The sequence below is a fragment of the Sorex fumeus genome, unplaced genomic scaffold (genome assembly GCF_029834395.1).
Source record: "Sorex fumeus unplaced genomic scaffold, SorFum_2.1 ptg000169l, whole genome shotgun sequence".
Lineage (NCBI taxonomy): Eukaryota > Metazoa > Chordata > Mammalia > Eulipotyphla > Soricidae > Sorex > Sorex fumeus.
In genome coordinates this window covers 4,783,321-4,807,928 of record NW_026606226.1, presented here as the reverse complement: position 1 = coordinate 4,807,928, position 24,608 = coordinate 4,783,321, and the positions used below count along the sequence as shown (strand labels likewise).

At 47.5% G+C, this 24,608-nt stretch overlaps 1 protein-coding gene across 1 annotated transcript in view; it reads left to right on the top strand.

The window, feature by feature from the left end:
- The window catches only part of HTR3B (5-hydroxytryptamine receptor 3B), a 79,861-nt gene extending 58,534 nt beyond the window's left edge, over window positions 1-21,327 (top strand). Inside the window, exons 4-10 of the mRNA XM_056107543.1 lie at window positions 4,353-4,397; window positions 7,850-7,959; window positions 10,008-10,177; window positions 10,716-10,873; window positions 18,886-19,096; window positions 19,240-19,422; window positions 21,092-21,327. Of these exons, the coding sequence (XP_055963518.1) occupies window positions 4,353-4,397; window positions 7,850-7,959; window positions 10,008-10,177; window positions 10,716-10,873; window positions 18,886-19,096; window positions 19,240-19,422; window positions 21,092-21,327 (1,113 nt within the window). The remainder of the gene's footprint in view (window positions 1-4,352; window positions 4,398-7,849; window positions 7,960-10,007; window positions 10,178-10,715; window positions 10,874-18,885; window positions 19,097-19,239; window positions 19,423-21,091) is intronic.
- Window positions 21,328-24,608: the final 3,281 nt, after the last annotated feature.

Genomic DNA, 24,608 nt, shown 5'->3' with positions numbered 1-24,608 from the left:
AAATGGCTGGATTTTGATTTTCTAAAATCTTTCATTTAATTTTCTGGACCACCCAGCAATGCTCAGGGGCTGTTCCTGGCTGTGCTCAGGACCATCAAGTTCCAGGGATAGAACTAGGATTGGCTACTTGCAAGGCAATCTCCCTAACCACCTGGATATCTTCTTGGTCCCTTAGTTTATTTATCTATTTATTTATTTATTATTTTTAAAAGAACAACTTCTAGGATAGAGTCTATTTATTTATTTATTTACTTTGACTTTTGGGGTCATTCCCAGCGACTCCCAGGGGTTCCTCCTGGCTCTGCACTCAAGAATTACTCCTGGTGATGCTTGGGGGACCATATGGCATACCAGGGATCAAATATGAGTTCACTCCATACAAGGCAAATGCCCTACCCGCTGTACTATTGCTTCAGACCCAGTTTTTAAAAATTTATTTATCTTTATTTTGGGACTATATCAACAGTTCTCGAGGAGTTACTTTTGGAATTGCTCAGGAGGCCGCGTGGTGCCATGAATTTAACAACTCTGGGGCAATATGCCTTTGAACCATCTTCCAGTTGAAGAAAAAAGAATTCCTTCCTTCCTTCCTTCCTTCCTTCCTTCCTTCCTTCCTTCCTTCCTTCCTTCCTATCTTTCTTTCTTCCTCTCTTTCCTTCCTTCCTTCCTTCCTTCCTTTCGTTCTTTCTTTCTTTCTTTCTTTCTTTCTTTCTTTCTTTCTTTCTTCTCTTTCTCTTTCTTCTCTCTCTTTCTTTCTTTCTTTCTTTCTTTCTTCTCTCTCTCTTTCTTTCTTTCTTTCTTTCTTTCTTTCTTCTCTCTCTCTTTCTTTCTTTCTTTCTTTCTTTCTTTCTTTCTTCTCTTTCTTTCTTCCTTTCTTTTTTTTGGGGGGAGGGTGAAAAAAAGTTTTTATTGAATAAAACTTTCTTAGAAAGACATGAGAGGAGAAAAAGAGGGGAAATATGTGTTCAAGAGAGAACATAGGCTTCTCCAGAGTGGAAATAAGCAAAGAAACACAGAGAAATAGAGAGGAAATTGGGGGCACTGGGATGGAATACACTAGTGAAGGAATGGGTGTGTACATTGTATGACTGAAATTCAATCTTGAACACCTTTGTAACTGTGTATCTCATGGTGATTCAATTTATTTTTTTTAAAAAGAGAAAAAAGAGAGAGAGGGAAAAAAGAAACATAGAGACAAGCAAGCTAGACAAGTGTTTAAGGGCTTGAAGAGCAAGCCAAGAAAAAAATTAAGGCTGTGCTTGCATGTGAAATGACAGCTCAAAGAGAAAACGAGCTAGTCTCACGTGGCAGTAAAAAAGAATCAATTGGATAAATGATAAAGAAAATGAAATATAAAAACAGAGAACCTTGGAGCTGGAGAGACGGTACAGTAGGTAGGGAGCTTGTCTTGCACATAGTTGACCCTGGTTTGCTCCCCAGCACCCCAGATGGTCTCCCACACCCCACCAGGAATGATCCCTGAACACAGAGCCAGGAGTAAGCCCTGAGCACCGCCAGGAGTGGCCCCCAAACCAAAACTAAAAAGGAAAAAAGCACAGAGGCCCTTCCTCAGCCACATGGCTGCTGCATCAATAAGATGCATTCACGGACCCCGAGAGACAGTGATCAAGAAATTGGTCAGGAATAGATACAAGGCATATTGTGAAAGATTAGTGAAGTTTGCTGTTTCTCAGTAATATAAACGACATTTTGTGCCCCTCCCCCCATTTTTAGGTTTATTTTTGTTTTGGAGTGCTCAGGGTTTACTCGGCTCTTTGCTCAGGGATCTCACTCCTGGTGGTGTTTGGGGGACCATATGGGGTGCCAGGAATGGAGCCCTGGTCAGCCACATGCAATGCAAGTGCTCTGTCCACTGTACCACCCCTTCCTACAGCTGCCAGCTCATCAATTGCAGCTAAGCCAGGAGCTGCGTTTTCGCCCTTCAGTGGGTGAGACACGATCTATTTCAGGCTCTCTCAGCTGGTACTCTCAGGAGACAGAGATGTCACCTAACCTTGGGTTCTCTCAGTAGAGGTTGTTGTTTTTTATTCAGGCTCCCTGCTGAGCCCTGGCTGGGAGTCTCCTCTCTACCTCCTCAAGCTGTTCCTTGGAGAAATACTTGCGAATTCTGTCTTTCACTCTCTGTACCACCGGAACAAACTGTCTTCCCCAGGCACCTCATCAAATTCTGTAGGAGAAGTTCACTTATGCGAGCTCTTCTTAATCCATTTAAGTAGGGTCTCTACCCCTTCTTTCCCAAGATACCTGGAAATGTTTGTTTTAGTAGCAATTTGTCTTCTTGATGCAAAAAGAGGGAAATTAATTTAGGGGGATTCAGACTACCCAATAGAGACTGGGGGCTACTCCAGGCTCTCTGTTTAGGAGTGAAACCAGGTGTGGGCAACCCAAAAAGGGGGAATTTTTTGTAGGTGGGGCCATACCGAGTGGTGATCAGGGAACTTTAATATTAACACTTTATTGTTTTTCTTTCAAGCGATGCCATTCTAGGGACCAGAGTGGTAGTGTAACATGTAGGACAGTTACTTTGCCCCACAGTCAACCCAGATTCAATCACTGGTACCCCATATGGTCCCTTGAGCTGTGCCAGGTGTTATCCCTGAGTACAGAGCCAGGAGTAATCCCTGACCATGGTCGGATGTGGCCCCAAAGCAGCAACAACAAAAATGCCACTCTGTGTCCACCTGGTATTTTAGACCTACCATACAATTCTGGGGAAACCAACCCCATGGAAGAAATATCCATGGGTCTGTCTTCTCCCCAATCTGGAATCTTCGCAGTGGTCATCTTGACGGCTTGATCCTCTACACAAAAAATATCATTTAGTTGTGTTTAAAAATTAGCAGGATAATTAAATCAATCCTGAACTGGGGAGGAAACATCTGTTAGTTCATGCCATCAACTCCCCAAACTGCATTTTACTAAACATTGACATTACGCTGATTATTACTGAAACACAAAGGCTCTGTAAATCCCTAGCTTTGGAACTACATTAGCCAGAAAGGTTGCCAGCAGCAGTTGGGGCTCAGACAAGGCCTGAAGGAATGGCATGGGGCTCCAAGCATCTGCCTTTGGAGCAGATGGTCACAAGTTGAAGTCCAGACATCCCATGTTCACTGAACATGCTCTGTGTAGTTCTGCTGCCTGTGGCCCCTGGCTCCACAAATGGCTTCTGGCTATAGCCACACATGCTAGGGGAAAATGCAGCTCAGATAGAGAAGGGAGCACCAAATAAAGGTGTTGGGAGGATCCTCCCAGGATGGAAGAAGCATGCTGAAAGTAGACTATAGACCGAATATGATTGCCACTCAATGCCTCTTTTGCAAACCACAGCACCCAATAGGAGAAAGAGAGAGAACAAAAGGGAATGCCCTGCCACAGAGGCAGGGTGGAATGTGGGGATGGGGGTGGATGGGAGGGATACTGGGATCCGTGGTGGTGGGAAATGGGCACTGGTGGAGGGATGGGTACTCGATCATTGTATAACTGAAACCCAAGCACAAAAATTTGTAAGTCTACAACTGTACCTCATGATGTTTCACTAATAAAAATTTTTTAAAAAGTATGGCTAGAGGCAAAAAATATGACTTCTGGCCATGCCACAGCCAGGTGGGTCCAGCAGGTGCCACAGCAAGCATGTAGGAATACCATGGCTAGGAAGTGCAGCCTCTGCTGGGCGCTTGTGTGGGGCTGCAGTCACTCTGCATGCCCCACCACTGTCACATGTGTGCCGCACCTCAGTGCTCATCCCTAAGCATCACTCGGAAGGGGTTCAAACTTCAGAGATCCCCACGGCCAGGTGTGTAGCCCTCAAATATGACACACAGCCCCCCCGCTTAGGCACCATAGCCAGGCATGTATTCCCCTGGTTATCACAACAAGAACAAAGAGAAGAGAGAATACAAGTAAATTAATTAAAACAAGGACTCGCTGAAAGACAAATAGTACCTTGACTATGGATAAAAAAATTGTTTTTATCTTTCAGACCAGAATTGGCTAAAGTCTATCAGTTTTAAGTCTGATTAATGGCAAAGTATTCTGTGGGGAAAATATTCACAAGTTGTTCCAGATGTCAAGTGCAGTCAAAGTGCCATTTTGTCATAGACAAAGTAAGTTTTATAGAGACTGCAGTACATAAGAAATAGAGCCAAGAATTCTCAGATATTGAAGAATCCTGGCGCTGTCTTTTTAATCAGTATTTCTAGATAAACTATATTATTATTATTATTATTATTATTATTATTATTTTGTTCTCTAAATTGCCTTATTGCTGAGTTGGGCTTTCATGGACTGCCATTCTGAGATTTGGTGTGGATTTTCTTTTTGTTTTGCAGGATACACAGACTCAGAAGCTGAAGACCAGTGTGTGGTACCAAGAGGTAGACTGCTGTTCGCCTCCATACGTGCTGAACTCCTAACAAAATTATTCAAAGGAATGGATATCATCTTTAAAAAAAAGTTTTACAGTGGGTAAAGGCGTTTGCCTTACACGCAGCCAACACGGCCGACCCGAGTTCGATTCCTCCGCCCCTCTCAGAGAGCCCAGCAAGCTACCGAGAGGATCTCGCCCGCACGGCAGAGCCTGGCAAGCTACCCGTGATGTATTTGATATGCCAAACACAGTAACAAGTCTCACAATGTTACTGGGCCCGCTCGAGCAAATCGATGAACAACAGGAGGACTGTGGCCGTGATTTTTTTTCCCTTTGATTAATTCTTTATTTGGGATTAGGCAAAGAAGCTATCTTTAGGTTTGGGGAGGGATTCCCTGCGTACAACAATTGATGCCCAGTGTGGGGCAGTGGAATTTTCCCAATCCCACATCAGTGACTGTGTCCCAGGTTAAGTGATAGTATAGCACGTAGGGTGTTTGCCTTGCACGTGGCTGATCAAGGTACAATTCCCGGCATCCCCATGTGGTCCCCCAAGCACCACCAGGAGTAACTCCTGAGTGCAGAGCCAGGAGTATTTGGAGTATTGGGGGTATTTGGAGATTGGCTCACCTGCTAAGAGAACCTTATTCATATATGTCTGGACCATTTTGTCCATTTATCTCTTCCTGTGTGAACAATGTTCCAAACACCACAACCTGTGAGGACATAAGGCTTTGCATACCCCTCTACCCTTCTTTTGGACTGAACTTTTCCAATGCTTTCTTTTTTTTTAATTGGTGAAACACCATGAGGTACAGTTGTAGATCCACAAATTTTTGTGCTTGGGTCTCGACTATACAATGATCAAACACCCATCCCTCCACCAGTGCCCATTTCTACCACCATGGATAATATCGCTCCCACCCCCATTCCCCCATCCCACCCTGCCTCTGTGGCAGGGCAATCCCTTTTGTTCTCTCTATTCTTTTGGGTGTTGTGGTCTGCAAAAGAGGCATTGAGTGGCAAACATGTTCAGTCCATAGTCTACTTTCAACATGCCTCTCCCCTCCTGGGAGGATCCTCCAGACACCCTTTATTTGGTGCTCCCCTCTCTATCCGAGCTGTCCTTTCCTATAGAACACCCGGCTGGCCTCTAAGCTATGGAGTAATCCTCCTGGTGCTGATCTCAGCTATTCTTGGGTATTAATCTCATATTTTGTTACTTTATATCCCCCAGATGAATGCAATATTTCTATGTCTATCCCTCTCTTTCTGACTCATTTCGCTTAGCATGATACTTTCCATGTTGTACCACTTGTATGTAAATTTCATGACTTCATCTTTTCTAACAGCTACATAGTACTCCATTGTGTAGATGTACCAAAGTTTCATTAACCAGTCATCTGTTCTTGGGCACTCAGGTTTCTTCCAGTTTCTGGCTATTGTAAAAAGTGCTGCAATGAACAAACAAGTGCAGATGTCACTTCGACTATACATTTTTGCCTCTCTGGGATATATTCCCAGGAGTGGTTTTGCTGGGTCAAATGGGAGCTCAATTTCTAATTTTTTGAGAATCGTCCAAAGTGTTTTCCAAAAGGGCTGAACCAGTCGGCATTCCCACCAACAATGAAGAAGTGTCCCTTTCTCGCCACATCCACGCCAGTATCGGTTGCTTTTGTTCTTGCGGATGTGGGCCAGTCTCTGAGGTGTGAGATGTGACTGTGATTTTTTAATGAGGTACAGTTACAGACTTACAAACTTCTGTGCTTATGTTTCAGTCATACAATAGTCGAGTACCCATCCCTCCACCAGTGCCCATTCTCCACCACCAATGATCCCAGTCTCCCTCCCACTACCACCCCACCTCTGTGGCAGACACATTCCCTTTTACTCTCTCTCTCTTTAGGGTGTTGTGGTTTGGAAGGCAGGTATTAAGTGGCTATCATGTTTGGTCTAGAGTCTACTTTCAGCACACATCTCCCATCCCGAGCGGGCCCTCCAAGCATCCTTTACTTGGTGGTTCCTTCTCTATCTGAGCTGCCTTTTTCCCCAGCATGTGAGGTGAGCTTCCAAGCTGTGGAGCAATCCTCCTGGTCCTTATCTCTGTTGTTCTTGGTGTTAGTCTCCCATTCTGTTACTTTATATTCCACAAATGAGTGCAGTCCTTCTATGTCTGTCCCTCTCTTTCTGACTCATTTCACTTAGCATGATACTCTCCATGCTGATCCACTTATATGCAAATTTTATGACTTTGTCTTTTCTAACCGCTGCATAGTATTCCATTGTATAGATGTACTAAAGTTTCTTTAGTCAGTCATCTGTTCTCAGGCACTTGGGTTTTTTCCAGATTCTGACTATTGTAAATAAACAGTGCTGCAATGAACATACAAGTGCAGATGTCATTTCTAACTATACTTTTTTGCATCTCCAGGATGTATTTCCAGAAATGGTATTGCTGGGTCAAATGGGAGCTCAATTTCTAATTTTTTGAAGAACGTCCATACTGTTTTCCTAAAGGGCTGAACCAATTGGCATTCCCACCAGCAGTGAAGGAGAGTCCCTTTCTCCCCACATCTACGCCAACACCAGTTGCTTTTGCTCTTTTGGATATGGGCCAGTTTCTGTGGTGTGAGATGACATCTCATTGTTGTTTTGATCTGCATCTCCCTGATGATTAGTGATGAAGAGCATTTTTTCATGTGCCTTTTGGCCATTTGGATTTTTTCTTTGAGAAAGTTTCTGTTCATTTCACCGCCCCATTTTCTGATGGGGTTGGATGTTTTCTCCTTGTAGAGTTCAACCAGTGCCTTGTATATCCTTGATATCAACCCCTTGTCAGATGGGTATTGGGTGAATATCCTTTCCCATTCTGTAGACTGTCTTTGTATTCTGGTCACTATTTCTTTTGAGGTGCAGAAGCTTCTTAGTTTAAGATAGTCCTATTTGTTTATCTCTATTTCTACTTGCTTGGTCAGTGGCGTGTCATCTTTTGAGATACATTTAGCTTCAAAGTCATGGAGGGTTTTACCAACCTTTTCTTCAGTGTATCTGATGGATTCTGATCTGATGTTGAGGTCCTTAATCCATTTTGATCTGACTTTCGTGCATGGCGTTAGGTAGAGTCTGAGGCCATATTTTTGCATGTAGCTGTCTAGTTTTGCCAGCACCATTTGTTAAAGAGGCTTTCCTTGCTCCACTTGACATTTCTTGCTCCCTTGAGGAATGGATATCATCTTAATGCTTATGATCTTTAGTTTTACAGTAGATGTAACTTTCAGAATCCTTGTCAGAGGTATGGCCATTGTTTGCAACCAGATTTAGGATTTGGATAGGAAATCTTCCCTAATAATACCAACAAGCTGATAATTTGGGTAATTCATCAAGCCCACCTTCAGCAATTTGATGAAAATGACATTGCCTATTTTTGGTAAATTTCCCTTTTTTGGCTACTTCTAACAGGTTTGGGATGATGAGTTTTTATCCTGGAACTCCAGCTTGTTTGATGAAATTACTGAGATCTCCCTACCTCTAAGTGTCATCTGGGCTCCCGATATCATCATTAATGAATTGTAAGTTTGCTGGGGTGTCTTTCTTTATTTGCAGGATGGGGGCATACCTTGAGTGACTTAGGGAGTGCTATCCCTGGCTCTGTGCTCAAGACTGCCTCCTGGAGGTATGCAGGGCACCATGTGCAGTGCAAGGAATAAAACTGGGGTCAGCCTCAAGCAAGGCAAGCGCCCTATGCCCTAAACTATCTTTTCTAGCCCTGGAGTATATTTCTGGGGGTTTAGACTGGAAGATTCAGGTCAGTTGCTGCTTACTTTCGATCATTGTTACTCAGTTTTATTTCTCAACATGAGGAATATATTGTTGGTAACATTCAGGTTAAAAGTGTCATGAGTTGGCATCATTTAAGACGCAGATTTGAAAGTACAAGGCAACCTATCTCAATAAAAAATATACATATATTAGCACACAGGGTTCAACCTATAACAACATGTTAGTAATTATTATACAAGGGCTTATGGCTCCATGGTGAGATACAACAATCTTCACACACTTTCCTCTAAGGAAACGTTTTAAAAATTTTTATTTATTTATTTTTTATTATTTAAAAATTTTTTTATTAGTGAAATACTATGAGGTACAGTTGTAGACTTACAAATTTTTGTGTTTGGGTTTCAGTTATATAATGATCGAGTACCCATCCCTCCACCAGTGCCCATTCTCCACCACCACTGATCCCAGTATCCCTCCCACCCCCCATCCCACCCTTCCTCCGTGGCAGGGCATTCCCTTTTGTTCTCTCTCGCCTTTTGGGTGCTGTGGATTACAAAAGAGGCATTGAATGGCAATCATGTTCATTCTGGGCTGGAGCGATAGCACAGCGGGTAGGGCATTCGCCTTACAAGCGGCCAACATGGCCGACCCGAGTTCGATTCCTCCGCCCCTTTCGGAGAGCCTGGCAAGCTACCGAGAGTATTCGATATGCCAGACACAGTAACAACAAAGTCTCCAATGGAGACGTTACTGGGCCCGATCGAGCAAATCGACGATCAACGGGAGGGCCTTTACCTTTACCTTTATGTTCATTCTATAGTCTACTTTCAGCATGCATCTCCCATCCTGGGAGGATCTTCCCAACACCCTTTATTTGGTGCTCCCTTCTCTATCTGAGCTGCCCTTTCCCCTAGCATGTGTGACTGGCCTCCAAGCCATGGAGCAAACCTCCTGGTACTTATCTCGGCTATTCTTGGGTGTTAGTCTCCTATTTTGTTACTTTATGTTCCCCAGATGAATGCAATCTTTCTATGTCTGTCCCTCTCTTTCTGACTCATTTCACTTAGCATGATACTTTCCATGTAATACCACTTGTATGTAAATTTCATGACTTCATCTTTTCTAACAGCTACATAGTACTCCATTGCGTAGATGTACCAAAGTTTCTTTAACCAGTCATCTATTCTTGGGCACTCAGGTTTTTTTTTCCAGATTCTAACTATTGTAAACAGTGCTGCAATGAACAAACAAGTGCAGATGTCACTACGACTATCTTTTATTGCCTCTCTGGGATATATTCCCAGGAGTGGTATTGCTGGGTCAAATGGGAGCTCAAATTTCTAATTTTTTGAGAATCGTCCATACTGTTCTCCAAAAGGGCTGAACCAGTTGGCATTACCACCAGCACTCTAAGGAATTTTTTTTAGTGGATTATTATAGCAAGCAATAAAATATAAATTACTTAGGACCTGCTTTGGGGGCAAGTGGTGGGGAAAATTGAAAGTAATGGTGGTGGGAAGGTGTAATGGTGGTGGGATTGGTGTTGGAATATTGAACACTCAATATTTCAATTATTGTAAGCAACTTTTGTAAAAATAATATTTTAAAAAGATACAGACTCGATCATCTATATTTGAAGCTACTCATGGATTCCATGCATCAGAATAGTAACAAATAAATATTCTCGTGAGATTGTCCATCTATGCCAGCCTGAAGTGTGAAAGGTATACTTTTAACCCCTGAGGTTTTACTGGATGTCATGGATACCGCCATCCCATAATAAGTTGGACTTATGTACTGAAACAAAATCTAACAATGTCTCTTGGGTTTCATCCAGCGTGGAGATGGAGCGATCCCCCGACCTTCCCTATGTCTATGTGAACTCCTCCGGAACCATCAAAAACTTTAAGCCCATCCAGGTGGTCTCTGCATGCAATCTAGAGACATATGCTTTTCCATTTGACGTCCAGAATTGTAGCCTGACCTTCAAAAGTGTTTTACACACAGGTAAAGCATTTTAAAGACCACTCTAACAACCCCGAGTCTGCTTACTGGCTTGGCACACACCGGCCAAGTTCTATGTTTTGTTTTCTTTCAGGTCTGTTTCATTCTTGAACATGATTAACTTAAAATTTTAAAAAAATTTGTGTTTGCTGTTGCCAGGAATTTAAGCCAGGGCTTCACACATGCAAGGCACGTACTATCCCATGGAATCACATCCCTGGCCCCACTTTAAAACATTTTGATCTCTTTTTGCAGTGAGTTGGCTCCTGCAGAAACTTAGACCAAGTTTGAGTAGCACCCATTTGTTTGCTTTTGCTTTGGGAATACCAGAACCAGCTTTATCATTATAAAGGGGTCCACACCCTAAATTCTTGGTAGTTCTTCCCGTGGCTCTAACGGTTTTATCCTGAATTCTGAACATGACATTGGACTCCGTCCCACTTACGATATGCGTGGGGCGGGAGTGTGTGTTCAAATTTGGGTGTTGGGTGTTCGGTGCCTCGTTCTCATCCTCCAAGTCCGTTATTTATGTTCTCTTTAGTGGAAGATGTAGACCTGGCCTTCCTGAGGAGCAGAGAAGACATTGAACACGACCAAAAGATGTTTATGAACGACAGCGAGTGGGAGCTGGTTTCCGTGTCCTCTGCCTACAGCATCCTGGAGAGCAGCACTGGGAGCTTCGCTCAGATTCAGTTTAATGTAGGTGCTGCCAGCCCTGGGCCCGCAGCTGCCTCTGCAGGTCAGGCTCAGGATTCTGTGCTCAATCTTTTAAGCTCAAAGGCCCTTAGACCTGTGCATCTTCCAGCATCTCCAGAGTCCAGATCTTGGGCTCCAGATCCCTCAAGCGAATACTTCAGACACCCGAGACCGGAACCTTCTAGCATCCAGGGGTCCCCCAACCTTTGCATCCAGTCCCCACAGACCACAGGACACTCTCCCCACACAACTCCACTTGGGAGAAGGACCACTTTCTTGCATTAGCGTCCTGGTTTTGAGTCGATTATTAATTGATTCCAGATGCAGAGGCATAACATGATCATGCTATTAACCCAAGTATCTCAGGGAGGTTCAGGTCACCAGCAGGGTCTGCAGAGCCCCCTGGCAGTTCCAGATCAGATAAAAACGGCCCTGAACATACGTGATGTGCACCCAGCTTTTCAGACTCTGCCAGGAAGGCTCTTAGATGTGCTGGTCACTCATCCAGCAAGGGTGCTGGGGTCAGTGGGGGACAGGACAGGAAAGCCTGCTGCCTTGTCCACCCCTTTCCTGGTTGACCCTTCTTTCCATTTTAACCTTAGACAACCCCATTGGTGCTGAGCCCTGCTTTCAAACAATCGGCTCGAGGTCAGGGGCGTGAGGTGCCCATGCCAAGTCAAGGGTCTCATTGTCAAGCCCAAGCTGCCAGAAGGCCCAGCTCACACACTCGGGGGGAATTTTCCCTCAAACAAACCCTTGGAGACAGAAGAAACATTTCGACCAGTGTTTCTCAGCACTTACCCAGCAGCAGACCCCTATGACCGTTCTACTGGCTAAGCCCCAGGACTCTCATTTATATGATTATTTTTTTTTCCTTTTTGGGTCATACTCAGGGATGCTCAGGGATTGCTCCTGGCTCTGCACTCAGGAATCACTCCCGGCAGTGCTCAAGGACCATATGGGATGCTGGGGATCGAACCTGGGTCAGTCACATGCAAGCCAAATGCCTTCCCCGTTGTACCATTGGCTCCAGCCCCACATTTATATAATTTTCACCTGTAATCCTCTTGGGTTATCCTGGGGACCCAAAGGGAATTGTCTGGCTCCCAGTTGGGAAATGGTAGGTGAGAGATGAAGATTGTAATGAGTAATTATGAGCTAAAGGACTGTTATATGTTTACGTGTAGGGTGTGTGTGTGGGGGAAACACCAACTATTAATGAGGACAGATGCCTCCCTATGAACTAAGGGGGATACACAGCTTTCCCAGCAAAGCTCTTGTTAACCCAGAGCATCTTAAAACAGCTGGGATACCAACGGCACTGGCTGGGGCAGGGGGCGGCTCAGAGCAGTGTGGTGGGTGGGCGTGTGGGTCACCTCGTCTGCTTTGAGGTTTTTAGCAAAGAGCTTGCCTTGCCATCCATTTGTCCACTTTCCCCCCCCTCCCTTTTTAAGTGAGGGAAAGGAAGGAGAGAAAAGAAAGCTTTTTCCAATTTCAATGAGTTTCTTGGCTAAGAGTAAACACCTCATTAATTTTAAAGATATGAGCCCACAAACATTATTAATGCAGCCCGAATAATGGCAAGCATTAAAGGAAAGTGGGAGGGAGCCGCACACGCAAGGTGGAACGCTGTCACCTGCCAGCCCCCCGCCACCCCCCTCCAGAACGCTGCACACCCCATTACCTGCGCCACATGGGCCGAGAGCGAGGATGGACCGGCAGGTGAGTGGAGATGGTCCGGTTCCTCTCGTCCCCCGCCACCCCGGCTCCCCCACCCTGGGCAGCTGTTTGGTTGTCACCCTTCGTCCTAGATACCGATTGGTCTTCTCAACAGGGGTAGCAGGCACCTGTGAGCTAGCTCCATTTTATTTTTACTTTTTAAAATTTGTGTTGAGTGGCCAAGAGATAGTACCAAGGAGGGTCCAAGGGGTGCCTGCTTGGCACGCAGCCGACCCTGGTTTGATCTCATCCCCTAGGGTCTACTGAGTCCAGTTAGGACTGATCCTGGAGCACAGAGCCAGGTGTCAGCCCTGAGCCCCACCAGGTGTGGTCCCAGAAATGGAAACCAAAACACCAACAGAACCGTGACTGAGGTACTGAGGCGTTCCAACAGCGTGATAACAGAAGTTGCCAGTGGTGTTGCTGGGAGTCAGTGAGCAGATACAACTTGATGCAGGATGAAGGCGGCACGAAGGGCTGTTTGAGGAAGGAGCAGTGTCCTGGACCCCAGAGCCGCACTCACGTTCCTTTACTTTCCAGGCTATGTCCCAGCCACAGGGCTGACGTGAGGGGCCGGATGGACAGGCACTTCTCTGGGACTTTGTGCTCTTGGAACTTTTGCCAGGACTAAGGTGGGTGGGGGTCTAGCAGGCTGCCCACCCCCACTGACCCCGGGTCTCCCAGAAAAGAGCCAGGAAGGAAATCAGAGCACGGTTATGGTTCGTGGATGGCAGGGCGGGCACCAGACCGGGAGCGGTTCTGTCTGTGGCTCTGCAGATTTGAAAGCGCCTGTTCAGGGCCCACCTGCCCAGGCCTGCCACGCCCTCTGGGCCAGGCTGTTCCCGTCCTGCAGCCCAGCATCCTCTGAATCCAGCCACAGCCACACCTGGCGCCCTTCAGCAGCGCGATGACAGGAGATTCAGATCCCTCCTCGTCTGTGCAGGCCCCAGGAGGGCAGGAGGGAGTGTGATCCAGTCCAAATCTCTCATCCTCATGCCCCGCCAGAGCCAAAGAGGTGCCTCAGTTCCACTGGCCTAGAACTCGTGGTGCTTATCCCGGGGCATGGGGGAGGCTGTGGTCAGTGGCTTCCCCTGGGGCTGAGAGCACAGGAACGTCAGAGCTGAGAACCCTGTGGGCTCACTTCCTGCCTCCCTGGAGGCATTTCCCTCCCTCTTCTCCCCCCCCCCCCCCCCCCCCCCCCCACTGCACACATCAGGGTGGCTGGTTCCTTGGAAAGAGCTGGAGGGAGAATTCAGGACCAGTGTTTGGTCTCCACAGAGTGAAGAGGGGAGTGGACAGAGGTGAGGATCCCTAGAAGTCACAGTGGGTGGGATGTGAACAGAAGGGAACCGGTGAACTTAGCTTCTCGTGAAATTTAAAAACCATTTGGGCTGGAGCAATAGCACAGTGGGTAGGTCATTTCCCTTGCAAGCAGCCGACTGGGATTCGATTCCTCCACCGCTTTCAGAGAGCCTGGTAAGCTACCGAGAATATCCTGCCTACACACCAGAGCCTGGCAAGCTCCCTGTGGCATATTCAATATGCCAAAAACAGTAACAACAAGTCTCACAATGGAGATGTTACTGGTACCCGCTCAAGCAAATCGATGAACAAGAGGAGGACAGTGCTACAAGTGCTTGGGCAGGAATTGGGTGGCCAGCAGATTTGCTAGAAAAATGCAAGGGGGCCTCTGGGAAAGAAAAGTCCCCCAATCACCCTTTTTTTCTGCTTTTTGTGTCACACTTGGCGATGCACAGGGCCTACTCCTGGCTCTGCACTCAGGAATTACTCTTGGCGGTGCTCAGAGGACAATATGGGGTGCTGGGTATCGAACCCGGGTTGGCCTCGTGCAAGGCAAATGCCCTACCCGCTGTGCTATCACTCCAGCCCCGGTCACTCTCTTTCTGAGGTGCTTCTCTCTTTTTTTGGGTGGAGTAATTTGGCTGAGATATTCATTGAATGCAGGTCATCAACTCTCATGAGAGATTCTTCTCAGGAGCAGAGGAGAGGAGCAGCAGAGGGAGATGGATTTAGAGCCCTAGAACTCTTCCTGGGAATACTCCAGGAATCCCAGGATCATGAACCCTCCAGCAACCCAGCTCGACTCTTGGCCCAGGTCCAAGAAACTCTCCCTCTACTGCATGGCTCTTAAGTGGCGGTCCCTTTTCCATTCTTTTTGGAGTTGGGAATGTTGGGAGGGGCTCGGGAGAGGAGGAAAATGGGTTCTATATGAAGCGCAAGTCTAGGCGTCAAAATTCCAACTATGTCATAAAGACGGTCATGCAAAATTGAGTACTGGTGGGGTCTACCATCATGGAGGCAATTAGAGACTAACCTTGGGGCCTATTCCATCTCCAAGGAGCTCTCCACACACACATTCTGAATTAGATTGATCTCTTTCATTAACATCAATAGGCTCCAAATACCTTTGTGTACTTATTATTACCTGGCTTTAATGGATAATGAAATTGTGGCATAATATTGCTAACACCTGAAGGGTGTCTAATGGAGAACACGGACTGAAACTAAACTGCTTTTCCTTCCTTTGCTGGGGAATTTAAAGGCACCAGCTCCTTTAGTCCATTAGGAATGATGGGCGCTAGGTAGGGGCCGTTCTGCGGGGAGAAATGTCTCCCCAAACCCACCTATCCCCCCCAGTGGATGCCTAGGGTACACTCCTGCAAGGACCCCCAAGGGGGATAGCTTTTGATGACTGACCTCTGGAGGAGAGCCCTGGTTTGGATGAATGCCACTCCTCCCCTCCACTGGAGCTAGTAGAAGCGTTAGGAACAGACTCCATCATAACTGGACAGATGCATCTTAAGCTCCTAGCCCATGCTGGCTTCCTTGCAGGCTTTCCTCACATTGAAAACACCAGTCGCAAATTGATTCATGAGTTAGGGTCCACGGCTTAGGTCCACCCTGCTCCAGAAAGATCTCGACTTTGTTTGGGGACTGCACTCAACAGCGCTTTAGGGCTACTACTGGCTCTGTGCTCAGGGGTCGCTCCTAATGGTGCTCAGGGGGCCTTGTGTGGTGCTGGGAGTCAAGTGGGAATCATCCGCATGCAACGCAAAGACCTTTACTCTGTACTCTATCCCTGGCCCTGAAAGACCTCAGCTTAACTAGTCACACTTCTGATGGTCCCACTCCCCAAAGAAGGATACATTTTGAACATCTGGAAAGGATGGAGAGTCTTGGTGGTCGTTTAACCCAGCACAGTCTCATTTTCTTGGGTTTCCCCCAATTCCTGACCATCCCACTTAGCCCATGTCAGCAGCAGCTCTAAAACCCAAATGTCTAAGTTTTCACTCGACAACTGAATTAGGTGATGACTCCAGTTAAGTCCATCCTTGCCCAATCTTCCTCTGCATCTTTGTGAAACCACCCAGAATCTGATCCCATCAAACAGGGCTGCAGGGGTAGGGGTATGTATCTCTCTCTCTCTCTCTCTCTCTCTCTCTCTGTGTGTGTGTGTGTGTGTGTGTGTGTGTGTGTGTGTGTGTGTGATGGACCAGTGCACTGAGCTGTTCTAACTCTGGCATCTAGGATAATGTCCGACACTCTCCATGCTCACGATTCCCTGGACAAGGGAATAAAGGAAACCAGCTCCAGTGAAATCATGAGAACCAGCTTGCTCTGAGCTTGTGGGACCATCCATCTAGTCTGTAGGTAACAATGCGTCGAGATCAGCCTATGAAAAATGGTGGCTCTTTTGTTCTTAAAGAAAACAAACCCTGTAGTCATGATTTGGTCTGTATTAGGAATGGGACCATCTTTGCTAAACAGCAGGAGAAGGGGCAAGAGAGGGTTTCTGTAGCTTTTCTATTTTGTGCACCGTAGAAAACTGTCTCCTTTAGGTGACAGCAGGAGTTAGTTGTCTGCTCCCAGGTCTCCCTGGCTCCACTCGGCTCCCAGTGACTGTTGGTACCCAGTGAGCCTCCCGACTGAGCAGCCTCTGCACAAACTCACCCATGGGTCCTTGTGCGAAGAGCAAACACGTGACTCCCATTTCTAAAATGTCAAGATGCAGAAAGGCACTGCAGAGCTTAGAACTGAGTGGAGCCTGGGACGACACAGTTCCCGGCCCCAACCTGCCTCCCAGCTGCTCAGCTTTTGTCACCACCTGGCGCCCCTGGCATTTGGGGAATGAGCAGTCTTTAGGAACTCGGGGGTCCCCCTCGCCCCGCCCCTCTTCACTTCCAGCTCTGCTTTATAGTCTCTCAGCTGGGTGGAGGGGTGCCATTCCCCACGAGCCACTTCCGGAGGAGCTTTATTTAAAGTGCAAACTGGTAATCTCAATTGCACCCAGGATGCTTGGCAAGGCAAGGGGAGGCTGTTTCATTCCCTCCCTCATCCCTTCGCCGTCGTTACTGGTGTTGGTGCTGTGGCGATGATCTGGCCCTTGCCCAGGACCCACTCACTGTTCATCCATGTGCTCACCTTGGGTCACTGCATTTGAGTTGTGGTGCTCATGGAGGACTGGTCACACTTCTTCAAACAGCGCCAGAGATTGCACACAGCAGCACTCAAACAGCTTCCAAGATTGTGAGCAAGGCACATGCGGGACCCCAGAGATTTGAACTTGACCCTGTGAGCTTCCAAGGCAGGCACTCAAAATCAGGGGCTCTTCAACTTTGACCCCTCTTGACCCCTTGTTCCCTGAGAAATTGTGATGCAATCCTGACAGATGGGCCTATATGACAGGCATACGATTCTACTGATAATCACAAAGAGATAGAGTTTTAAATTTAAAAAAAAAAGATCTTTCACAACTCCACTTTCAGTTAGTCGGCCCTGTATGGAGTCACAACCCACAATTTAAAGCCGCAGCTGCTTTTTTGTTTGGTTTTGGAGCCATACCCAGCAATGCTGAGACAGGGGAAGCCTGCTTTAGACTTGGTGCTCAGAGATGCTCTGAGTAGTATTTGGGTGTAGTGTGGTGTTGGGACTCGAACCCAGAGCTTCACACATGTTAAAGGAGCGCTTCAAAATAGATGCATGGCCCCTTTTATTGTTTTGTTTTTGTTTTGGGGTTCACGCCTGTGATGCTCAGGGATTAGTCCTGGCTCTGCACTCAGAAATTATTCCTGGTGGTGCTCACGGGATGCTGGAGATGGAATCCAGTTAGCCGTGTACAAGGCAAACACCTTCCTCGCTCTACTATCACTCCAGTCCCCCCATCCTCTTTTCCTTCCTTCCTTCCTTCCTTCCTTCCTTCCTTCCTTCCTTCCTTCCTTTTATTTTTTAAGAAAAAAAGGCAAGAAGAGGTTCAAGTCCTCACCCAAGGTCACTAAAGTAGCAGAAATAGCACTGAGGGTACCCGCCACGCTCCCATCTGGATTGACACTCAGCCCGGAGGCATGCTTGGTCTTTCCTCAAGGTGACTTTTTAGTTGTTTGCTTTTGGGGTCACCGCCAGTGGTGCTCAGGGCTTTCTCCTGGCCCTTCACTCAGGGATCACTCCTGGCAGGTGCAGGGGTCACATGAATGAAGCAGGAGATTGGAGGGCAGGAAGTGGGACTTACACCTCCCTCTGTGTCGGCTGGGGGTGTGCGCACCCCTAAGGGGAGTCACATTCCCTACCCAGCATTCGAGCCACACAGCTCTATAGTTCCCTAGGTTCCACTGCTCCCCCACCCCCACCCCGTCTTTGGGGTACTGGCCTCCTCCTCCTCCTGTTTTTCCTCCATCCTTCCCCTGCCTTGCAAACCATCTCTTCAGACCTCCCAGCTTAACAGTGCTCTTTGTTCCTACCAAGCTCAGACAGACACGCGGGTGCTAAGACACTCACATTCCTAGAGAGAAAAGGGACTGGGCCCCACACAATAATAGCTATTTCATAAGGCCTGGTGTAAGAGGAGAGATTTGGGTGTAAGACTGACTTTAAAGCAGTTGTTTTTTTCCCCAGACTCACCAGCTGTGTATTTGGACAGGCAATTTCATCTCTTTGGATCTGTCTTGTTTATAAAATGGATTAAAAAAAATTCTCAGTCCTTAGAGTTGTGAGGATTGAATGCGATAAAGCATTTAAATGTTTGGTTCATTGCCTGGTTTATGGCAAGTGGTAAGCAAAGGGTAGCTTCTTTGGGGTCGTTATTCATCTTAACTCTAGGCTAAGATAAATAATCAAGGGATGTCTCCCCCCTTTTCCAAGTCACAAAAGAATCCATTTCTAAGAGGGATTCAATAGACTTTTCCCCTCCTGTGAAAATCTTGGGACCTCGGTGTTCCTCAACTGGTGCTTCAGCCAAACCCCAGTCCTTTGGCTCAGCCGGTGCCCTGGCCCTTGGTCAGGTGGTGATTCGCAGGCGCCCGCTGCTCTATGTCGTCAGCCTCCTGATACCCAGCATCTTCCTCATGCTCGTGGACCTGGCGAGTTTCTACCTGCCGCCCAGCTGCCGTGCCAGGATTATGTTCAAGACAACAGTGTTGGTGGGGTACACTGTCTTCCGGGTCAACATGACTGACGAGATGCCAAGGAGCGCAGGGAGCACCCCACTGATTGGTGAGAGCAGCCTGGGGGCTGCAGGCCACACCTGTCTCCACCCACCCACCTCGCCAGGGGTGTGATGGGGTGTTTTTGGGCTGGGGAGACAGGCCGCAGAATCCTGGTTAATGTTCTACCCCCACCTCTGTTCCTTCCCGTAGGGGTCTTCTTCACAGTCTGCATGGCCTTGTTGGTGCTCAGCTTATCCAAATCCATCTTGCTGGTGAGATTTCTCCACGACGAACATTGCAGCGAGGGAGTGCAGCCCCTTCTGTGCCTCCAAGGGCACACCGAGTCTGACGGGCCTCAAACGGACCCCGGGGATGGCCTTGCGGGGGCACCAGGTTTGTGAGAGGCCTAGCGGCCACCACCAAGTTCTACTTTATCCCTCTCAGCACCAGTGCCCATTGGCACCAGGCCCTGTCAGGCTACGTGAGAAATCTATGCCACCCGTTCCTTACCTCCTAAGGAAGCTCTGGGCCTGTGGCCACCTTCTCCCAGCTTTCACCCAGCACTGTTGGAGACTAGAGACCTGGTGCTTATTCTCTCCTGACTTACTCCTTTTCCAGTTTTTTTTTTTTTTTTGCTTTTTGGGTCACACCCAGCAATGCTCAGGGGTTACTCCTGGCTCATGCACTCAGGAAGCCGGTCAGACACGCAGGTGCTAAGACACTCAGCACCTGGCGGTGCTTGGGGGACCATATGGGATGCTGGAAATCGAACCTGGGTCGGCCATGTTGGCTGCGTGCAAGGCAAACGCCCTACCCGCTGTGCTATCGCTCCAGCCCCTCCTTTTCCAGTTTTAACCAATTACCAAGAGTGATGGAATTGTGACCCCAGAATACTACAGTGGAGGGTTGCTGTGTGGATGAATAGTGGAAGTATATCTCTCTCAGTGGAAAAGGTAAAGGCCCTCCCGTTGATCGTCGATTTGCTCGAGCGGGCCCAGTAACGTCTCCATTGGAGACTTTGTTGTTACTGTGTCTGGCATATCAAATACTCTCGGTAGCTTGCCGGGCTCTCCGAGAGGGGCGGAGGAATCGAACTCGGGTCGGCCATGTTGGCCGCTTGTAAGGCGAATGCCCTACCCGCTGTGCTATCGCTCCAGTAACAACAAAGTCTCCAATGGAGACGTTACTGGGCCCGCTCGAGTAAATCTCAGTGGAAAGTTGTAGGTTTTTTTTTGTTTTGTTTTGTTGTTGTTGTTTTGGGGACCACTCTTGGCTCGGTACTCAGAACTTACTCCTGACGGGCTTGGGGGTCATTATGGGATGCTGGGGTTTGATGCTCGGGTCAGCCAAGTACAAGGCAAATATCCTTACCCACTGTACTATCTCTCCAGCCCCCGGGATGGAAAGTGACTTTTTGTTTGTTCGTTTGTTTTTTACTGAATCACCAAGAGAGACAGAATTACAAAGCTGTTCATGATCAGGTTTCAGTCATACAATGTTCCAACACCCAACCCTCCACCAATGTACATTTCCCACCACCAATGTCCTCAGTTTCCCTCCGGCCACCCTTCTCTGAGACTATCTCTATGGCAGGCACTTTCCTTCTCTTTCTCTCTCTCTCTTACTCTCTCTCTTTCTCTTCTCTCTCTCTCTCTCTCTCTCTCTCTCTCTCTCTCTCTCTCTGTGTGTGTGTGTGTGTGTGTGTGTTTGTGTGTGTGTATCTCCCTCTCTCCCCTTTTAAGCATTATGGTTTGCAATACAGTTACTGAGAGGTTCTCATGTCCGTTCCTTTACCTGTTTTCAGCACACAGTTCTTACAGGGTGGAAAGTTTTAAAAAGCATCTTACCCGCTAAGGCTCAGAAAATCTTCAGGTCTAGCCCAGCCCGCCTCCACGCCAGCTCTGCCCAGGGCTTCCTTTTAGCACATTCTTGCCAGATAGAAAGTTTCCGCACCCTCCCAATCTACTCCTCCCTCGGAGAGGATGCGGCCATCAATTTCAGTAGGACTTCGAGGGGATCCCTGGGCAGCCCCTGGCTCATCTCTGCTGTTTTCGTCCCGCAGACTCCCCCACCTGTCAAGAGCGCCTGGGCCAGGTGGGGCCCCTGGATGAAATCTGGACCCAGCTCCACTCCATCAGTGCTTCTCTCGGGACCTGGGCGCAGGCGGAGCAGCAGCGAGTCCGGTGGCTGGTCCTCGTGGACCGCTTCGACCGGCTTCTCTTTCACTGCTACCTGGTGGTGCTGGGGCTCTACGCCGTCACCCTGAGCTCCCTCTGGGCTCTGTGGAGCGGCTTCTGAGCCTCCGATCGCTGCCAGGTGTGGCCCCCAAACAAGCCAAAACCAAACCAAAGGCAAGCCCCCTGCATGCTCTGCATATTTTGAGTCTGTTGAACCCGGTGCGGGTGGACCGGTCTGCATCTGCGTTCTCACAGCAAAGCACTTTGGTGGAGAATCGGAAGAGGAAGAGTTTGTCGCGTAGGCACGGCCCTCCACCCCTCCCCCATGCTTCCTTCAGCACCCGCCATGTCTGTGCATCCTATGAACAGTCAGATAACCCAGGAGTGATACGGCATGGCCACAGTGTAAAACCCTACAAGGGCTCAGAAAAAAGTGCTCCCACCTTCCTCTCTCTGTCCACTCTCATGAAGTGACTCTATACATTAGCAATCTCAAAAATTTCTGGTATGTAACGAGCATAGATGTACATTTTAATGGTTTTTTTTAAGTTGTTGGTTTTGGGGGGTACACACACAGATGGGACTCAAGTGTTACCACTCTGGGGTCAGTCCTGGTGGTGCTTAGGGGGTGCTTGAAATGCCAAGAACCAAAACCAGGCCTCTGGAGAAGGAAGTCGAAGGGCTGCACACATGCGTTCTTCTAACTCCAATGCTGCACCATCCCCCCAAACACCACTGGGGGTGACCTCCAAGCACTGCCAGGTGTGGCCCCCAAACAAGCCAAAAAACAAAACAAAACCCGGGCCCCCTGCATGCTCTGCATATTTTGAGTCTGTTGAACTTTCTCTCTGGTCCTAGAAATCTTTTCTTTTTCTATTTAAGTATTAAAAATAATATTAAGATTACTTCTTCTCCCAATCTTTGTCGTTGAGTGGTGATTAAGTCTCTGACAGAATCAGGTAGAGAAGACAGATGCCACCCACAGTCCCTTCTTCCCTCCTCTCAGCCTCATTCTCAAGGTCAACCTCGTATCAACTGGAATAGGAAATCTCTGCCTTTCCTGCCATGAGGGTCATGGAACTTCTAATCCATATTCTCAGGAGCTGGAGTGACAACACAGCAGGTGGGACATTTGCCTTGCATGCGGCCAACCTGGGTTTGATCCCCAGCATCCCATATGGTCCCCCAAGCACTGCCAGGAATAATTCCTGAGTGTAGAGTTAGGAGTAACCCTTGAGAATCACAGTGTGTGAAAAAAGAAAAAAAAATCCATATTCTCAAAATCATCAACTGGGTCTGCCTGCAGCGGTTCCGAGCACATTCATATACTCTGGAAACAAACAGATTTTCTCACAGTTCTGGAAGCCGCAACATCAAGCTGATTTCTTCCAAGGCCTTCCCCTGGCTTGTGGTGTGGCGTCTTTGGTGCCACATCGTTGGGTTGGCTTCTTCCTGTGTGTTGACTTAGCTGCACCCACTCTTCCTGTCTTCCTGTGATGCTTTCTGTACTGGCCGAGAGCCCACCTAACAAATTCATCTCAACTCAGACCTCCCTCTCCACATCCAGTCACATACTGCAGTCCTGGGGATCAGGAATTGGGGGGAGAGAGACACAATTTATCCCACCCTCTCCTTTAAGACTTGGCAGCTCCAACATCTGTAGGCTAGACAGGCAGGCGGCAGAGTCCAAAGATGGGAAATATATATATTTTATAAATATATAATATATAGTGGGCTGGAGTGATAGCACAGCAGGTAGGGCGTTTGCCTTGCACGCAGCCAACATGGCCGACCCAAGTTCGATTCCTCCGCCCCTCTCGGAGAGCCTGGCAAGATACCGAGAGTATCTCACCCGCACGGCAGAGCCCGGCAAGCTCCTCGTGACGTATTCGATATGCCAAACAAGTAACAACGAGTCTCACAATGGAGACGTTACTGGGCCTGCTCGAGCAAATCGATGAATAACGGGAGGACTATGACCGTGATAATATATAGTATTGTCTATTAGTCTACTAATAGTGACAGGGAGTCAGCAGATTTTTAGGTCAAAAGATTCTATGAAACCCATCCACATTCTGGATGTGAAAATAGGTTTTCTTCAAAATGTTCACTGATTTTTGGGCCACTCCCCCTGCCCTGTGCTCAGGGCTGTTCTCTGCTCAGGGGTCACTCCTGGACCATAATGTTTTGTCAGGGATTGAACTGGGGCTGTCCGTGTTTAAGCCAAGCACTTTTTTTTTTTAATTTTTTTTTTTTTATTAGTGAAACACCATGAGGTACAGTTGTAGATTTACAATTTTTGTGCTTAGGTTTCAATTATACAATGATCAGATACCTATCCCTCCACCAGTGCCCATTTTCCACCACCATGGATAATGTCCCCCCCACCCCCATCCCCGCATCCCCCCCTGCCTCTGTGGCAGGGCAATCCCCTGTGTTCTCTCTCTCCTTTTGGGTGTTGTGGTCTGCAAAAGAGGCATTGAGTGGCAAACATGTTCAGTCCATAGTCCACTTTCGACATGCATCTCCCCTCCCTCCTGGGAGGGACCACCAAACACCCTTTATTTGGTGTTCCCTTCTCTATCTGAGCTGCCCTTTCCTCTAGAATGCCCAATTGTCCACTAAGCTACGGAGTAAACCTCCTGGTGCTGATCTCAGCTATTCTTGGGTATTAATCTCCTATTTTGTTACTTTATATCCCCCAGATGAATGCAATCTTTCTATGTCTATCCCTCTCTTTCTGACTCATTTCGCTTAGCATGATACTTTCCATGTTGTACCACTTGTATGTAAATTTCATGACTTCATCTTTTCTAAGAGCTACATAGTACTCCATTGTGTAGATGTACCAAAGTTTCTTTAACCAGTCATCTGTTCTTGGGCACTCAGGTTTCTTCCAGTTTCTGGCTATTGTAAAGAGGGCTGCAATGAACAAACAAGTGCAGATGTCACTTCGACTATACATTTTTGCCTCTCTGGGATATATTCCCAGGAGTGGTATTGCTGGGTCAAATGGGAGCTCAATTTCTAATGTTTTGAGAATCGTCCATACTGTTTTCCAGAAGGGCTGAACCAGTGGACATTCCGACCAACAGTGAAGGAGTGTCCCTTTCTCGCCACATCCACGCCAGCATCGGTTGCTTTTGTTCTTTTGAATGTGGGCCAGTCTCTGAGGTGTGAGATGGTATCTCATTGTGGTTTTGATCTGCATCTCCCTGATGATTAATGATGTAGAGCATTTTCTCATGTGCTTTTTTGCCATTCGGATTTCTTCTTTGAGAAAGTTTCTGTTCATTTCATTGCCCCATTTTTGGATGGGGTTGGATGTTTTCTTCTTGTGGAGTTCAACCAGTATTTTGTATATCCTGGATATCAGCCCCTTGTCAGATGTGTATTCGGCGA